At 39.9% G+C, this 17,945-nt stretch overlaps 1 protein-coding gene across 1 annotated transcript in view; it reads right to left on the reverse strand.

The window, feature by feature from the left end:
* Positions 1-17,945, reverse strand: part of CACNA1D (calcium voltage-gated channel subunit alpha1 D) — a 324,288-nt gene that overhangs the window by 117,894 nt on the left and 188,449 nt on the right. The window contains exon 8 of the mRNA XM_081284245.1: positions 15,347-15,450. Within this exon, the coding sequence (XP_081140371.1) occupies positions 15,347-15,450 (104 nt within the window). The remainder of the gene's footprint in view (positions 1-15,346; positions 15,451-17,945) is intronic.

A 17,945-nucleotide genomic window follows, 5' to 3' on the forward strand; every position in this document is an offset into this window, starting at 1 on the left:
ATGAGAGAACCTTGGTGTGGAGAAGTGAAGTATAAGGCCCAAACTCACAACTCCAGAAAGTAAGGGACTGGGAATGGCGCCAGGACTCCTGAGCTCTGACTTTGTGCTGTCCTACTATGACATGCAAGAACCAATAACCTGTTTATGATGGAAATCCCCTTGGCCCAATGTACCACTGCAGACTAGGCCAGTACAGGGATCACAGCCATATACAAGGATCACTTGTAAATGGGCATTCCTCATCCAGCAGGCAGACCCTGAGACCCCTCCAACCTGAGACCACTCCAATACCCCAGGATGTGTTGAGAATGAAGTTTCCAAAGAACACCTCCACACCCTCAGCTGGGAGAGTCCAGACTGCAGCTCCTGGACATCACCAGACAAGTGAGTCAGGGTCCATGCCTCTGCCTGCTGCCCAGCCTGCAAGCAAGCCATCATCCCAGTATTCCTCTGAACTTGCTAGTTACTGGACCAGCCTTCCCTTCACTCTTCAGCCCTTCCCGTAGCCCCTGGGAATGCTGCTACCGAGAGGCAAGCTGTTTCAAGCCCCAGGCTCTTCAAGAGGATCCCACATCCCCCTTGCTTCACACTTCTCCTGATCCCTTCATACCCCGCCTCCCTCATAGCCTCCTAGCTTTCCTGTTCCTCTTTAGGTCCAGGCCAATACTGCCTAATCCTGCTATAAAAGCCAACCAAATAAAAACCCTGTCTTTTGAGGGTGGTGCCAGTGGGCTATGTGACCTTTTCCTTTCCTTGGTATCATCTTCTACTGACCTGCAGAACTGAAGACTCTGATCTTTGGCTCCCAGCCTTCCTCTCCATCCCAAGTCCTGACATTCTGGGACATTCCAATTGCCTTTGTCTGACCTCATTAACCCCTGGCTTTTCAATCCCTTGACATATAGGTCTCCACTGACCATCTCTTTTGTGCTGCTTCAGTCACATGCTGAATTTTATCACCTCCCAACAAATTTATCCATGAATTTAAGTCTCTGCTCTCTTGACCATGTCAGAGAAGCTGACTTGTTCAATCATTTCCGCTCAAAATATTTTTAACCTCTCTAAAATTGGCTGGCCTGCTGATACCTCCATTCCCCCTCCACCCAAATCTGTTACAACTCTCCTTTCCTCCTAACCCACCTTAGATTTCATGATCCATCCTACCAGGGATGTCCTTCTGATACTCTAAAACCCTCCATTCCTGAATGTATACACAGCTAGCAAACTTCTCATAGCTAGAAAAAGTCTCCTTTTCTATACACAGCCAGCAAAAACTTTGAGCACTATCTTTTTCCTGCATGTCCAAATTGCCCAAGTGTGGCTACAGAGAATCATACAATGGTGACATCAGTATATATGACAGCAGTATAGATTCAGCATCACTAGGTTCGAATAGGCCTTCAATGTTGCTGATCATCTCCCTTGTTTCTTTATCTACCTACTTCCTAACTCTCTGCAAATACTATCTTAAAGCCCCTCTCCTCAGACATTGGATTTTGCCACCTAACCCCCTCACCCTTAGCTGTTAACCCTGCCTCCTGCTTCAGAGAGATTAGGAGTTAGTAAAAAATACTCCCAGCTTCCCACTTCCAAGTCAAAAGCACACCTGCCTCATTTCTCCTTCCGTCTCATCACAAAGTACCTCTCTTAATACTGCCCGTCTTTTGACATGAAGGTTGTATTTTCCTATTCACAAATATCATATATTCTTCAATATAGAGAGGTCTTCTTTAATTTTCTTTAGTAAAGTTTTAAGTAGGTCTTGAACATCTTTTATCAGACGTATTCCTAAGATCTTGATTTTTAAAAACTTTTGTTATCTTCTGTCTCTACATTTTGAACACATGAAATATAGTTATGATGACTTCATGGCTTTCACTAATCTTAACGTCTGTGTGAGATCTGGGTTAGTTTCAATGGACTGGTTAAAATCTTCCCATTATATGGTCATATGCTCCTGCATTTTTGCATGCCCAAGTAACCTTGACTGAATGCCTGGCATAAATTTTACCTTTTTTGATGTTAGATATTTTTGTATACTTGTTTTGCTCTCTGATACAGTTATCTAACTTGGATCAAACTTTTGGGTCCTTAAAGGTCTTGTTTTAATACTGGCCAGTGACTAATAAGATCAGACAATATTTCTAGACCCAAGTGTTGAACACAGTTTGCTCTAATCCATTTAAATGTTTTTTTCCCCACCTGTCTCATGCTAGACAGCAACCTGCTACTGAAAGGGACCCTCCATTGATCTCTGGAGTTCACTTCCCATGCAGTCCACACCTTTGCAGTACTGTCTTGTAATGCTAGCCATCTTGAACTCTGCAGACTCTTGACTTCATCTTCTCAACTTCAAGAGTCTACAGGCCTCTGCCTGGGCTTCCCCTTTTGCCATGGCCCAGAAACTCTCAAGTCCACAAGCTGGGGCAGTCATGGAGCTTGTTGCATTTATTTCCTGTGTCTCAGAGATTGGTCTTCTCCATTGCCTGACGTCCACAGTCTTGAAAATCATTTTATTTGTTGTCTATTTTGGATTTTGTTTCAGGTGGGATTATAAATCCAGTTCTGTTATTCCAGCTTTACCAGAAGAAGCCCTTTTAATTTTAGCAATATTTTAAGATTGACTTCATTGAGATGCAAGTTATAAAACGTACAGAAGTATTAGTTTACCTAATGTTGACACCCACAAGAACAGCACCCCAATCGATATATTTATAACATTCTCCCCACCAAAGTCATCTTATTTCTCTTGCCATCCAACCCTACCTCTCACCCAAGAAAATCAATGGTCCGATTCCTATAACTATAAATTAGTCTTGTTTCAAAACTTCATAGTAATACATTCTCCTTTGGGTCTGGTTTATTTTTGAACTTCATTGATAATGCTGTATTAGCTGTTAACATCCCTAGTTATTTATCTATTTTTACTGCTGACTAGTATGCCATGGTGTGAGTATACCACAATTTTCTGACCTAATTATCTAAGAAATTTGAGTCTCTCAAATTTTTTTTAAAGAGAAGGAGAAAAAGGTCATGAGTTTTGGAGCTTCAGTGAATAAGGTTATCTAATGCTCATACACAAGTCGTTCTGTGGACGTGGATTTTCATTTATCTTGGGTAAGTACCTAAGAACGGAACTAATGAATATAAAGTAGTGTTTAACTTTATGAGCGCTCGACACACTTTTCCCAAGTATTTCAACTGTCTTAACGTTTCCAGGAACAATGTGTGAGGATATCAGTTGCTCTACATTCTTGCCCACAATTGGTATCAGCAGTCTTTTTTTTTGTTGTTTTTTACTGTCACTATTCCACTGCTTTTGTAGTGGAAACCTCTACATTGCATCATTTCCTGATGATTGTGAAATCAAACATATTTGTATATACTTTTTGCCTATTTGTATGTGTATTCTTCGGTAACATCTGTTTAAGTCTTTGGCCAATTTTTAATTGGGTTGTTCATCCCAATTAAATATCTTTAGAAAAATCTTTTCGGCATTTTAGTAAGATCTATGATCCATTTTAAGTTAATGCTTGTGTCTGGTGTGACCTAAAGGTCAACATTCTCTTTTCTCACAGACGTCCAATGTTTCAACCATCATAATACTGAAAAGATTATCTTTTCTCCACTGAATTATTTAGCACCTATATTGAAAAGCAATTGTCCATAAATGCACTTTTGATTCTCTACTGAATTTGTTTCTTCTTTCATTTCAGTTACTGGTCATTGTCCCCCTTTCCTTTTTTAGTTAGTTTTTAATTGGGATTAACAATTTCATTAAGGTTTTCAAAGAGCTCACTTTTTGCTTTACCTTTATAATCTATGTTTTCTGTTTTGTTTGTTACTTCTTTTTCTCCTTATTTTGGTCTTACGTGTTTTCTAGATTTGTAGGCAGAAAAGTAGATCACCGATTTAAAATCCTTCTTTCTTACTGATATAGCTAACAAATTTCCTCCTAAGTGTTACTTTAGATGGATCATGCAAACTGAGATTTTATTATCATTTATATTATATTTTTTCAGGTACACTCTTTTATTAGTTATAGGTTAGAGACAAATTTATTCTCAAATACTTGGAAGATTTTCTAAATAGTTATTAATTTCTACTTTAAATATATTCAAGTTAGAAAAACATACTTTGTAAGATTTCAATCTTTTGAGAGTGAGACTTTTTATGGCCAAGATATGGTCCATCTTGGTGAATATTCCATGTATTCTTGAAAAGAATGTGTATTCTGTAGTTATAAGAGGTAGTGTTCTATAAATATTAGGTTAAGTTAGTTGATAGTTACTAATATACCTAAACACAATTTAGATACTATCTGTATTTGCTGTTTTGTTTTTTGTGTGTGTGGGGGGGATGGGTAGCTGGGGGTTGAAGTCAGGGCCTTGTGCATGACAGGCAGACACTCTACCACTGGGCCACATCCCCAGCCCCTATACTTACTGTTTTTCATGTCCTTGCTCTAGCAATTACCAAGAAGGGATTGTAAAATTTTTCACCTGTGTTTGTGGACTTATTAATTTCTCTACTAAACCCTCACAGTTTGGGTTTTGAGTATATTAAAATTGTTATTAGGTGCAAACATATTTAAAATCATTGCATCTTCTTCACGAATTGATCTTTTCAAGATTATCCAATGTCTTTATTACCTTGTACTGAAGTTAATTTTGTGTGGTCTTAACCTCACTTTCATTTTGAATCTATGTTATATATTTACCACATCTTAGTTTTATTTAGTCCAATAATCTGTCTTGTAACTAAAACAGTGTGACCATTTTCAGTTAATGCAATAAGTGATGTGGCCGAGATTGCACCTACCATCTTTTTTTTTTTGTACCTTGTATTCTTTATTCCTTTTTTCTCTTTTTTCCTGACTTATTTTTGGATAATTATCATTTAGCATTCCATTTTATCCCTTCTTTTGGCTGTGTAGTACCATTTTTTACTATTTTAAAGATTATTATATGAAGTCCTTGCCAGTTCACCATGAATTCATATACTTATAATATGCAATGTAAGAATTTACCGGCAGCAAAGCTCCATTTAAGTCCCTTCTATCTTTGGTGCCTCAGTTGTTCTATGGTTTACTTTACCTGTTATATTAGCTTTAAATAACCTGATATCAGCTTTAAATCACTGCTTTTAAAAGAAATTTAGGAAATGAGAAAAAAAATCTTTTCTTTCCCTTCATATTTGCCAATTTTGGTGTTTATTTTTTAAAAAGTAGATTTGTTTCTATTTTAAATTATTGTTTTGGGCTTGAAGAACTTCCTTTAACACTTTTTATAGTATAGATTTGCTGATGACCAATTTTCTTAGCTTTTGTTTCAAGATTTATTTTGCCTTTCTGAAGAATGTTTTTGCTTCATACAGAATTCTAGTTTCCCCCTCAGCTCTCCGAAGATATCATTCCATTGTCCTATGGCTTGTTTCCACTATTTCTGAAAAAAAAAAATCAATGGATATTTTCTTACTTAGTACATAATGTGCTGTTTCCCACCCAATTTCTTTTAAAATAGCTTCTTATTACTTTCAGTAATGTGAATTTAACATGCCTAGGAGTGATTCTCTTTATGCTTACACTGCTTGAGATTTGTTGAGCTTCTTGGATCTGTGAATTTACAACATTTTATATTTGTAATATTTTCAGCTATTATTTCTTATAAAAATTTTTTTCTTCCCTCTTTCTTCTTCTGGGACTCCAATTACACATTCATCAGGTTGCTTTTGATTCCATCTAATGTCACTCTAGTTTTGCTCCAGATACTATACTGTTCCTGTTTCTGTACTGAGATTTGCTATCTATTCCTTTATTCTATCCATCTTTTCCTTCAATTCTTTGAATAGGTTTACAGTAGTGATTTCAAAGTCTTTACAACATTTTTGTCATCTCTTGATGTGTTTCTATTTTCTCTCCTTGATTATGTAGGTTTTCCTGCTTCTTTTCATGACTTGTAATTTTTGATCATAAGAGGAAACATTTGTGGAACATCTGGATTTTGCTTTCTTCCTTTAATGGGTATTAATTTTTGGGGGGGGGGCAGGTGTTTAATTTATTGCCTGTTTGGCCTAATCCCTTTGAATCCCATTTTTAAGCTTTTTAGGACAGGTCTAGAGTAGCCTTACTCTAAAGCTAAAGTAGCCTGTTGCCAAGGCCTGGTTTTTTTAAAATCTCAATTAAATGCCTAATGTACCCATGAAGGTCAATCCTCTGGTCAGAACTCAGCAATGAGATTTCTAGTAGCTTGCAGCTTTCCAGTAGCTGTTCTCTGCCAGGCCTCAATAAGGATTACCTGGCACATAAGCAGCCTAGCATATGGTCAAATATTTAGAAGGATCTATTCAGATTTCAGGATCCTCTTTTTGAGCATCTCCCTCTCTAGTAAAATCAAGAAAAATCTTAAAAATTCCAGTTGTCCTAGCAGCCCTGAACTATATTCTTTGCCTCCTCAGCAAACAGAAGCATCCTTGGCTGAGCTTTGCCTCTTTCTGCCACAATTCTAAAAGTGTCTCCAGGTAGAAAGCCAGAAAATAATAGGGGTGACCTCATATATTTCTATTTTCATATAGATTTCAATCCTGGGCTATTTTCATTTTCTGAAAGCAGTTGCTTAATACTTTTTTTTGTCCTGTTTTATAGTGGTTTTACGGGGAAAGGTCTGGTACTGTTAGCCTGTTACAGCTGGAATCGGATTAAAATCTCCTTAAATTGGTCTCTCTGTTCTTTCATCCATACAGTCCATTCATACTACAGTGACTTTTGTGGGCAGATTTACCAAACATTTTATTAAGAAAAATTTTAAATATTCATAAGAAAAAATATACAGTGAATACCACCTAATTTCCAGAATATCTGCAACATTTTTTTCACTTATCCATGCATCTCTCTACCCATCCACCAATTCATCTTATCTTTTTGAAGATTTTTAGGTAAGCTATCAAAACACCATCATTTTCATAAAATGCAAATTTAAATCATACTACTTTGTGCATAAAACTTATCAGTGAGTTCCCTACCCTTTAGCTAATAACCAAAATCTGCACATGGTCTACAAGGACCTCCATGATCTGGGCTCTGAGGGCCAGTCTCTCCTTTTTCTCTGCTCCCTCTGCCACTCTGGTTTGTTTAGATCCTCTAATGTCCTCTGCCTCTTCCTACTGTAGAGCCTTTGCATGAGTTATCCTTTTGTCTGAAACACTCTGACACAGCCTTTTCTCCCACCTTGCCTGGCTATGAAGGCTATTCACTCTCCATGTCTTCTGGAACACATCCCAAAACCCCTAGACAGAAATCAGTTGTGTCCATTAAACAATCTCACAGGACCATTTATCTTTCTTTCAAAGCATTATAAAAAATTTTAATTCTAATTTTTGCCTAGCCCATGAGACATAAGCTTCATAAAGATGGAAACTATTTTAGCTCATCTTTGTAACCCCAGTGCCTACTAAGCACTTGGCAAAAATATCTTCCACTGTGTCAGTAGTCAAAAGTATTCATTAAATGAACAGATAAATCATTCTTTTTAAGAAGTCCAGGACAGAGAAAAAATATCTAGCAAGATTTTCTCTTTCTTATTCCTCTATTATATTGAGCCCAACCAGGTGGTATAGAGTATTTAAGGGTCAACCCTAAACACTCCCTCCAGGCCAAGCATAGTTCTTCTGTTCCAGAGAGTTAAGGAATGAAGTCATTCAGAAAACCCTCCAAAGACAGAGAATCCGCAATTTTCCAGCACTCTTCTGAAAAGCCAATCTAAATTCTCGTAGCATTGTAGATCCATATCTTCATTTGATTCTCAAAAATATGGTTCCAAATTTCAGTTTGTTTTTTCCCAATAAAACATTTTTTTAAAGCAATACCTTTAAAGTTTTAAAACCAGCAACTCATCTCACCCTTCAAGGCAATAAGGGTCTCCCCTGCATATGGAACCTGTCTCAAGTCAGAGGATACTTACACCTGCAGTGCATCCATTTCCTGAAATATTAAAATGAAAATCCAAGAAAAGAACAACTGGTGGACTTAAGAGTCCCACATACAACAGATATACTGGTCTTTGTAATCTTAGCTCCCTGTAATACCAATATTTGATCTCTGTAAGCAATTTTACTAACCTGTAAAAGAACATTACGCAGAAGAAAAAAAAATAAACTGGCACAAGGTCGACAAGTAGCATCTTAGAGGCAGTCAGCAAGATATTTTTCAAAAGTCCAATTATTAAGCTCATAAACATCCTTTTCACTGTGAGAACAATGGCAACTGTTAATACCACCTACCGAACAGGGAACACGGGGAAATTATGGCTTTAATTTCAACTATTAAGGTATAAAGAACTTTCTAAAGAGCTGGGTCTGTGCATGAAAGCGCAGTCATGAGTTCTCTTCTCCCTAGGATACACGACCAACAGACTCAACAGTCTGCTCTGCAACACCATTGCCCCCAACAACTTTTTCCTTTTCCTAAACTGCACAGCAACAAGCCAGAGGGCAGATGGAGGCGAGACTGCTTACAGTCTACTTAATGCCCAGGAGGGCACGGGTGGGTCCTCAGAGGTCTCCGCTGTGTGATATCAAAAGAACATGGTCAGGAACAGATGATGATAGCCACAGCTGACAAGTGAGAGCGCTCTACTGAATCTACGGCTAGTGCTTGGCTGCTGTCCGCTGCTGTTGCCAGGGAAACAGACGTCAGCTTGATGGAAACAAGGATCAGCGAAAACTTTCACTTACCTCGTTTCCACTGATCCCAACAGCCATTTCTATGGAAACAGTAGCTGCGAGCCAGTGGCAGAGAGGTTACCACTCACTTGTTAATGTCAGGCATGGCTACCAGCCTGTGCTCTTCCTGTGCCATGGTACCAACAGCACCAGGATCCTGCTGTCAGCTACCCCCGACAGCCATTTAACTCTGCAACAAGAAAGCTCAGTGTTCAAAAGTATATATAAATGTGTACTTTGGTTAACAGAAAAAAGGAAATTTAGCATTCTTTTACTTTACAGCCAAATCAGGGCTTAATTTCTTGTTCTACCAAAGCCAAAACATAAAAAACTAAAAAAAATAGTAGTGACTCTTTTCAGCATCAATCTCACTCACACTATCACTTCAAAGTTCAAGAAAAGGGACATCCAACTAAGGGAGAAATCCTTCACAACAGCCTAGCAACACCAAAGACTAGTCTAGCTAACTTTGGGGAAGTATTTTGCTGCAAATGATCATTAAGGGTACCTTTAGCATTCTGGCAGTCTGATCACTACTAATTACACATGGGGAAAATAACTTTTTAAGCTTAGAGCTATCTGCAAAGAGTCCTCCCACTATCCCTTTTAGACTAGACTTCTGTGTGCCATATTAACCACTTGCCAAAAATTCTCTGTTGGCAAATATACGGAATTCTCATTAACTCAGTACATTTCTATTCTGCAATAAGGTTATAACAAATCACACTTATGGTCTGGCTACCCCATGACCTCAACAGCATCCCTTTCAGTTTTGAAAGCAATTTGAATGATCTTCTAAGCTGTCACAGATATGTATATAGAAGGAAGGGAACTCTGTTGTTCATTTTCTATCAGTAGATGTAAGGTGTTGAATGAGAAAAAAAATCTAATCCCATTCATGAAAAATTTATAATACCTATTCCCAGAAGGGACATGTCCACTCAAAGAATATTCACAAGTGATATAACCACCACCTTACTAGTGTGTTTTGCCTCCTGAACTAATATTTAAGAAGAAGAAATAAGAGATTTATCTTCACAGTGTCATGAACATAAATGGACCATGGTACAAATCATGATGCCCCAAACCTGACTGCATTCTGTGAAGTTCTTATATAATCCAGACTTCAGACCCACAGCACCATCTTTGTCCACTGTATACCACAAATCTTTGTTTTAGTTTTATAAAAGTAGACTGCCTGAGTCTTTGTCTAGGCTCTTGGTAATTTTTGAATCCAGAATGGGATATAGGAAGTGAGATTCAGAAAGATTAAAAATCACCCTTTTCTGTATTGCTTCACTTCATTCATTTCTCCTAAAAGCTCCTGAAGTTAAACAGGCCTCTAGTAAGATAAAAGTGAATTCATTATTTTAAAAGATATCTGTGACCTGGTAGAGCTGGAACTTGCTGGGACACATTACAAATTAATTTGGGTTGGGTTTACATTTAGCTTTGTCATAAAATCTGGTTTATTAAGAACATTTATCACTTACCAACAGATGAGGCCTGTTTCAGAAAGTATTTCAAATATTTTTGGCAAGATGCTGGTAAAAGCTTTGAATTCATAGATGAATTATAAATGATTTTAATATATTCTTTAAAGCAGGCTCAAGAGGTGGTTTGTGTAATAATATCCTTTCAGCATATGTCATTTGTGTGTGTACACACACACACACACACACACACTTATATACTAAAACATTTAAAAATACAACAGGGGCTGGGGATGTAGGTCAGTGCTAGAGTGCTTGTCTAGCAAGCGTGAGGCCTTGGGTTCAATCCCCAGAAAACACACATACACACACACACACACACACACACACACACACACACACACATCAAAAAAAAAAAAGGAAAAAGAAAAAAGCTATATAAATTTGCTTCTCGCTGAGACCTATCTTGGCCAATTACTATCAATTAGTTTGAAAGGGCCGACTTGATTATTTCCTTTCTCTCACATGTACACTTATCGGAGGCCTCCGTAACAATGACTACACACTTTGGCTCACTGAATCACTAGACTCCAAGAAGTTAGTACTATTACTAGCCCAATTTCACAGATGACAAAAGTAGGGTTCAAAACAGTGAGAATTTGCCCCCTAAACTCACAACTGGTAAAAGAGCAAAGACTCAAGCCTTGGTTATTGGACTCCAAAGCTAGTGTGCTAAACCACTATATGGAAATGCCGTTCTCATCTAATTATTAAAAAAAATCCTCAAATATAACTTTGGTAATAATGCTTTAGATCTGCATAATACTTCACAGTTGACAAAAAAAACTTCCAATCCCTGCAGCTACTTCTCAAATAGCACAGAGTATAACATTAGTGTGTATGAACCATTTTCCTCTTGATCACTTCCTACAAAATTCAGAAATGCTACACTGCAGAATTTTCACTGGTTCCACATCACCCAAGGGAGTAGAGGAAGATCTGTAAATTTAACATATGGATATGTAAATGAGTAAAATCCTTTATGTACTCCTTGAAGCAACTCTACATTCATTAGCTGATTTAAAACCACCCCATAAGAAAATGGGAGTCTTCCTGAGGCAGGTATGAGGAGACCAAGTCCCAGAGTGAACAAGGGTCACTGGCAGGACAAAACCCAGGTCATCTAGTCCTCTTCTTGGAAGTCTGAGCCACATCCTGGGAGCCTAGGGAGGCCTCCACCTTGGAAACTCAGACACCAACTGTGGGTTGGCCAGTGGCAGGTGGGTCCTGAGGTGCAGAACCAAGGAGTGCCAGCCAGCCCACCACTTGCAGCCATCATTCTGCACTCTGAAGAGGCCAGGTGCTGAAATGCCAGTGTGATATCTCCTGTGCCAGTGTACTGAGGGAAGCCTCAAAAGGGACCCAAGTTAAACGAATAGCTTTAAAAGTGAAAAATTGCCAAACTTTAAAAAAAAGCTAGTATAAGAAATGAGACACACCTCAGGTCTGGATCGGAGACTTACAGGAGATACTTTTTTCAGTTCCTTGGTCATAATGGGATTGCTCCTCAAGGACAACTTAATGTTATATTGCAGCACTAGTTATAGACATTCTCAGCTCTTCCCAAAGAGCACCACCACCAGAGATAAAAATGTTCATGACTGCTCATTACTTGGCTACACAGGGCACACGGTTCATAAATTTCATACTCACCTTGAGGAAAAAAGGGTCTGTTGTAACACCAAAGATTTTCCAGCACATTAGTCTTACAATGCTTTAAAAATGTATAAACACCAAATCAGTGTTCAAGTCAGTACAGGAATACAATAGGATGGCATGGCCACATGAAAAGAAAGGAGCCCAAGAGCAGAAACAAATGTTTTAAAAATGGTCAACAGACTTAGAAACATACAGCATCATCTCACACTTCCTCATTAGAGGGCAACAACATTTGTGATTTTGCTTGAAAGTGGGTGCCTTTTAATTCAGTGCTTTGGGGATTCCATTTGGGTTGGTCTGATGGTCCCTCAGGTCTATGCAACAGAAATTATCTTTCTTGGGACATTTATGTCCTTCTGGTTTCACAATGTCTCTACTGCCCACCCTGCCTATAACCCCCACCAAAAAAAAAAAAAAAAAAAAGAAAAGAAACAAAAACCCAAAACTGTGGAAAAAGAATCTTCAGATTAAAATAAAAAGTTTAAAATTGCTTTAACAAACAAAAAGGACAAATGGGAAAGTAACTTGGCTATAGCCAGGTGGAGAACTGTCAGAAGAGGAAGAAGGAAGAGGCCAGCTCCTCATCAGTGTCCCCTGTTAGCTATCTCCTCCTCTTCTGAGATGTCCCACACAGAGCCCCCAGGCCTCCACTTGCACTCCAGCACTGGTTGTATTATACTGCTTGCCCACGGTCTCCCCACTAGACAATGCAGGCCTCAGCACAAGGCTGCCGTGTCACAGGTACCTTGGTGCCCCTGGCCTCTAGCCCAGAGCTGGCCACTCGACAGAAACTTGGAGAACACTGACTCAATCATCCAACCTGGCTAGGAGACTTTGTTTTTCAGATATGGTTCTTACTTCACCCAAGGCACCCCTCAGCATTTCCTACCAAAGTGGCTGTCTGAGGAAGTAGAGGCAGTGGTTAGCCCCTAGTAAGCCTACTACTCTAATTTTGGGGGAAGACTTAGATTTTCTTTTTAAAATTCACATATCCTTTGCATTCTCCTTTGTAGTTGTATTGTAAAAATAATGTCTTTCAAAAATTTATTTTTTCAGTAAACTGTTCATGTGTATATTTTTAATTCTCCAGGTTTGGGTATCTTCCCAAAGATCACATATTGAACCCCCATCATTATAACAGAAAACCACTCCTCCTATCTTTTCCTCTTTTTTTCTTTTTTTAAAGCACCTCCTGATTTGGCTCCTACCTCTGCTTCATCATGCTGGGGCAACAGTTTTGCCCGGGGAAGCTGAAAGATAAGGCATGTCACTGGCACTGTTAAAATTAGAGGTTTCCATGGTCTCCGTCAGTTTAGCTGGGTTTAGGAGACATGGGGCGCCAAGGAATTCACAACAGAACTGCTGTTAACCTTGTATGGGCAGTTCCTGTGGCAAAGCTTCTCCAGGGATAAATGCCGCTCTCACCAATCCTGACCTTAAACCTAAGGCCACAGAGACTCATTGGGAGGAAGGCCTTTTAAAGCTGCAGTGAAAGAACATGATCTGTAGAAGGCACCTGGGCCGGGGAGGGGGAGTGTGTCATCCCCAGCTCAGACCTGGCCCTACTCCTCTCACTGAAGGGGCCCTGGCTTATGGACCATTTCTAGAGAGTAGCTTCACATGATATTGTGTATGTGGGCATGGAACTGACCATAATTATAGAATTCTCAGTGCTGACCTATGAAAACAGGCAGAGTAGATTTAAGGGAAAGCGAAGAAAGCAAGCCGAGTTGGATAACTAAGCTCCACTCTCTGCTCTGCAAAAGGCATAAAAAACATAAGAAAGTCCTCCTTACTAACATGAAAACATCATGTCCCCAAGGTACAATGTTGGAAAGAGCAACATGAGGTGAGTCAGGAGCACATAAACTTTCTTGGACTCAAGCCCATCAACACTATTTCCTGAGGATGTCTGGGCCCAGTGCAGCAACAAAAGTTCCTCCAGGAGACCCGGGCACCTCCCACCACAATGGCCACATGCTGAAACTACCTCTGAGAGAGTCTAGGTAGCCTGTGGCTCCTCTATCTGGAGCACCTGAGGAATGGTGAGATAGAGAGCTGCCCACAGGGGCTCTGGGATAGCATCCCAACCACAGGCAGGAAAGGGCCTTGCAATACCAGCAGACCCTTTCCAAGCCAGTCTCCCCCAAGCCCTGTAATATGGAGTCAATCCAGGGGCAAGGTGGTAAACAAAGTGAAAATAAAAAAATGATGACTGAATGAGAAGAATCATTATGAGGCCACAGGAAATGTGAGCAAGTTTGTCATTCTGCCTTAAGGAAAGATACTCCATAGTCTGATTAGAAGTGAATCAGAGGGACAATACTCATGGTGACAGCAAGCTAATAAAGGATCCTAAGGCTTGTAAACTGATGGGTATTTGTGCATTTCTCCTTCACAACAAAATCTGAAGCACCACCATTTATAATGCCCTGAGGGTGACTACTAAAACACCCTGTTATATGCTAATGGAAGTAAACCACAAGAGACAAAGGTCTTCCTGGGGGAGACCAAGGCTGGGCCGCCTTTTCCTCACTTGTAATCAATCTCCACACACTCTCATACTAATGCTTCAGGGGAACATTTTCATTAAATTAACAGTGTTTGGCAAGCATCAGAAACACAGAATCTCACAGACAGATACAGGCAGAAAGAATCACAGTTCAATTCAAAAGCAACACACTGAGGGAACATCAGAGTCCAAATGCATGCAGAAAAGCCATCAGAGAGCAGCTGGGAGACACAGAGCCGCCTCACACACGGCAGCAGGAGAGTGTGCGACATGGATCCAACTGCTTACCCACTAAGGACACCAAGAACCAGGTTAAGGACGAAAAATGAGCCAAGGATGATCAGACTAACAAAATACACCCATGGCCATTCCCATCCTATCGCATCATTTACCTGTAAAATGTAAGGAGATCAGTTATCAGTTATCCATTTAGTAAAGAGCAGAGCCCCAGTTGCAGCTGTCAGACCACTCAGTGCTTTGGCTGAAGGTTAGTGCTCATAGTATAGGGATTGGGCCTAGGTAATTCCATCTTTTTCTTCCAATAAAGACAAGTTCTATTGCTAAATCTACAAATGGGGCCTACTAAAAGTCTTCCCAGACCAGCTCACTTAGCTAAAGTTTTGTACCAATTAATGTGCATTAAATTTGGATCCAGACCAAGAAAGCAATTACAAACGTATCTCATTTTAGGAGAGTCAAAAGGGCAAGCCATGGAAACTGTTTAAATCCCAAGTAACAATGTTGATTAATTTCTGGTCAATAGTCATTCTATAGCTTTCTTTCACAAAGACTGGTGAGGTTCCAGGAAATCCCTTGATCTGGGAAGCCTCAGCAGAAAAGAGAGCATCTCAAACCAGACATGAAGCATTTGGCACCCACCCGGAGGCCCCCTCTAGCAAAGCCTGTGTGGTCTTGGCAACTGTCCTCAGGACTCTGCTTTCAAGATGAAAGAGGTGTAGCTTACCCGCTCAGTACACCAAGTACAAGATTTAGTACGAAAAATGACCCAAAGATGACGAGACTGACAAAATACACCCAGGGCAATTCAAATCCCATAGCATCATTCATCTGCAAGAAATAAGATGGTCTCATAGGAGTGGATTAATAGGAGAATCTAATAAGGAAAGAGGGTCACATTAGAGAGAGCATTCTATACATTTAAATAAAACATTTACTTAGACTGAAATCAGAGACAGCAGCCAATGTACATTCATTGCATATTCCTAGCACACATACACACACAAGCACGTGCACCCACACACAGGAAGAGTGACTGAGGCTTTGAGGCCAGATACTAGCACATCATGGTCCCAGGTAGGGAAATCAATTGGGATTTGGCCCTTTCTTGCAGGAAACTGCCTCACTAAGCAAAAGTAGCACTTAGCTGGAATCTGTTTTCTGCTCTGTGGAGTTGATAGTATTAACTTTACTTTTAAACTTTGTGATGGTGGAAAAGTCTTCATTATAGAGACAAACTTACAATATTTGACTCTATAAATGCTTTTTCAAAAAAAAAAAATAAATCTCCTAAAATGATAAGCTTCTAGCGGAAGTCAACCTATCCAAGAAAATCTAACCTTAAATCTGGCTTATCTATAATCAGTGAGTAGAAATATAACTAAATGAATGCAAAAAAGAGAAAACATTTCAGAGGCCAGTAAGCTGACACATATTCAGGGGTCACTTAGGGAACAAGATTTTTCTCACTTTCACTCACATAAGGATGCCGGCTTTAACCTAGATGACCTCCCATAATGGCCCCAGCTGTGAGATGACCAAGTAGAGACGTGAAGAAGGGCTCTGCCAGAAGAACCTGTCAACCCTACATCTAGACAAGCTCAAGCTTCGTGCGTATTTGGGCGTGGCTTTGTCAGACCCTCCCAGGGGAGGTTTGGTAGTGAGCAGCTTTCACACTGGAGCAGACAGGTGCTTTAAGGATCACAGCTGGATGGAATTTTCCAACAGTACAGGTCGGTGTTAAATTGGGCAAACATCTCTCCAAAGCAGGAGGTGTTAAAGACCAGTCAGGAGACAGATGGAATACCCCAGGCCTGACCCTTCTGGCACATCCAGAATCCTCAGCCAATGAAGAATCTGGGTGATCTCTCCTGCCCTGCAAGGATCAGCCCTTAGGGTGTTTAAGCCTGTGCCTTCTTGTACCTTATCTGGCTCCTGGCTTTAGCTTTACAGAATAAGGCTCATGCATTTCACAATGTTTGCCTCATGCAGAAGCCAAACAGGAAAAGAGAACATGAAAAAAAAAAAATCACCTACCATCTGTTGCTGAAGCCTAGGGAGAGGGCATTAAATCCCCTGTGAAACACCTGTTTGGCCACATGAAAATTGATGTGCTTAATAGAACTCATATCAGTCTGCACATCTTATACTGGCAATTAGAGTAATGAATGAGCCAGGGCTGTGGCTGCAATTGTTGATCTAATTAAGTTGGATAAACTAATTTCAGCAGGAAGGCAGAGGGTAATTCTCCCAAAGCAACTACGCCAATAAACTTATTTAAAAACCCATGTGTGTAGAAGAAACAGGCTGCCTGGTGGGGTGGCCAGAGCCTAGTCTCAAATCAATACTTGTGACAGATTCTCTCTGGGCCTGTTTTCTTCTGTTGGAAAAGAGGTGCATGTGGCAGAGGAGAGTGTTATATGGGGGAAGGGGAGGATGTACAAGTGCAGGGCTCCATTAGGAAACCTCACTCTTCTACCACTCTGCCAGTGTAAGCTGACTAGGGTCATCTGCTTCTCTAGTACTCCTTTAGACTTCAGTCTGGTGTCCCAGAGTATGACTCTAGTAACTGCTGTTTACTCCACTTGGAAGGGAAATTTTTCTTTAAAGAAATTAAATTCCCTTTTCATTTCTTGAGAGTAGGTGCTCAGCAGATTGGCATTTGATCAAATTAGAAGTATCACCTGGAGTGACAGCTGAGGGCAAGCTGCAGCGAAACAATAGCCACAGGAGACTAGCTCTCTGCCAGAAAGGGGACAAGAAGACATAACTTAAGCTCTAAGGGCCTGTCTTTCTCCCAACTAAACCTTCTCTACCGAGTCCCTTTCTGAGCCAAGTATTTCTTAGACCTTACCATACACATTGGGAAAAAAAAAAATCAGAACTGCCATGCTGTTCCCCCAAAAATACCCATGTGAAGACAGAGAGTGTACTTCAGACTGTGCATAATCTTTATCAATAGTGGAGAAACTGGGACTAGGGTTGTGGCTCAGTGGTAGAGCACTAGCCTAGCACTTGCAGGGGCACTGGATTTGATCCTCAGCACCACATTAAAAAAAATTTTAAATAAAGGTATTGTGTCCAACTACAACTAAAACAAAATATTTTTAAAAAATTAATGGAGAAACTCACATAAGCTAAAGGTCTTTGATTTATCCTGGGCTCCAAGAAATAGTTTTCTATTTAGATTCAGCTCTCTCTCATTTTAGAGGCTAAATTCAACATTCATGTCTTAAATTGAAGGCCAACTTAAGGCCTTTTGTTTTCTCTAACTGTTGAAAACACTACTGGAAACTTCATCCACTGCTTGTAGTTCCTCAGGCATG

This window comes from Spermophilus citellus (genome assembly GCF_964194105.1).
Source record: "Spermophilus citellus genome assembly, chromosome: 3".
Taxonomy (NCBI): Eukaryota; Metazoa; Chordata; class Mammalia; order Rodentia; family Sciuridae; genus Spermophilus; species Spermophilus citellus.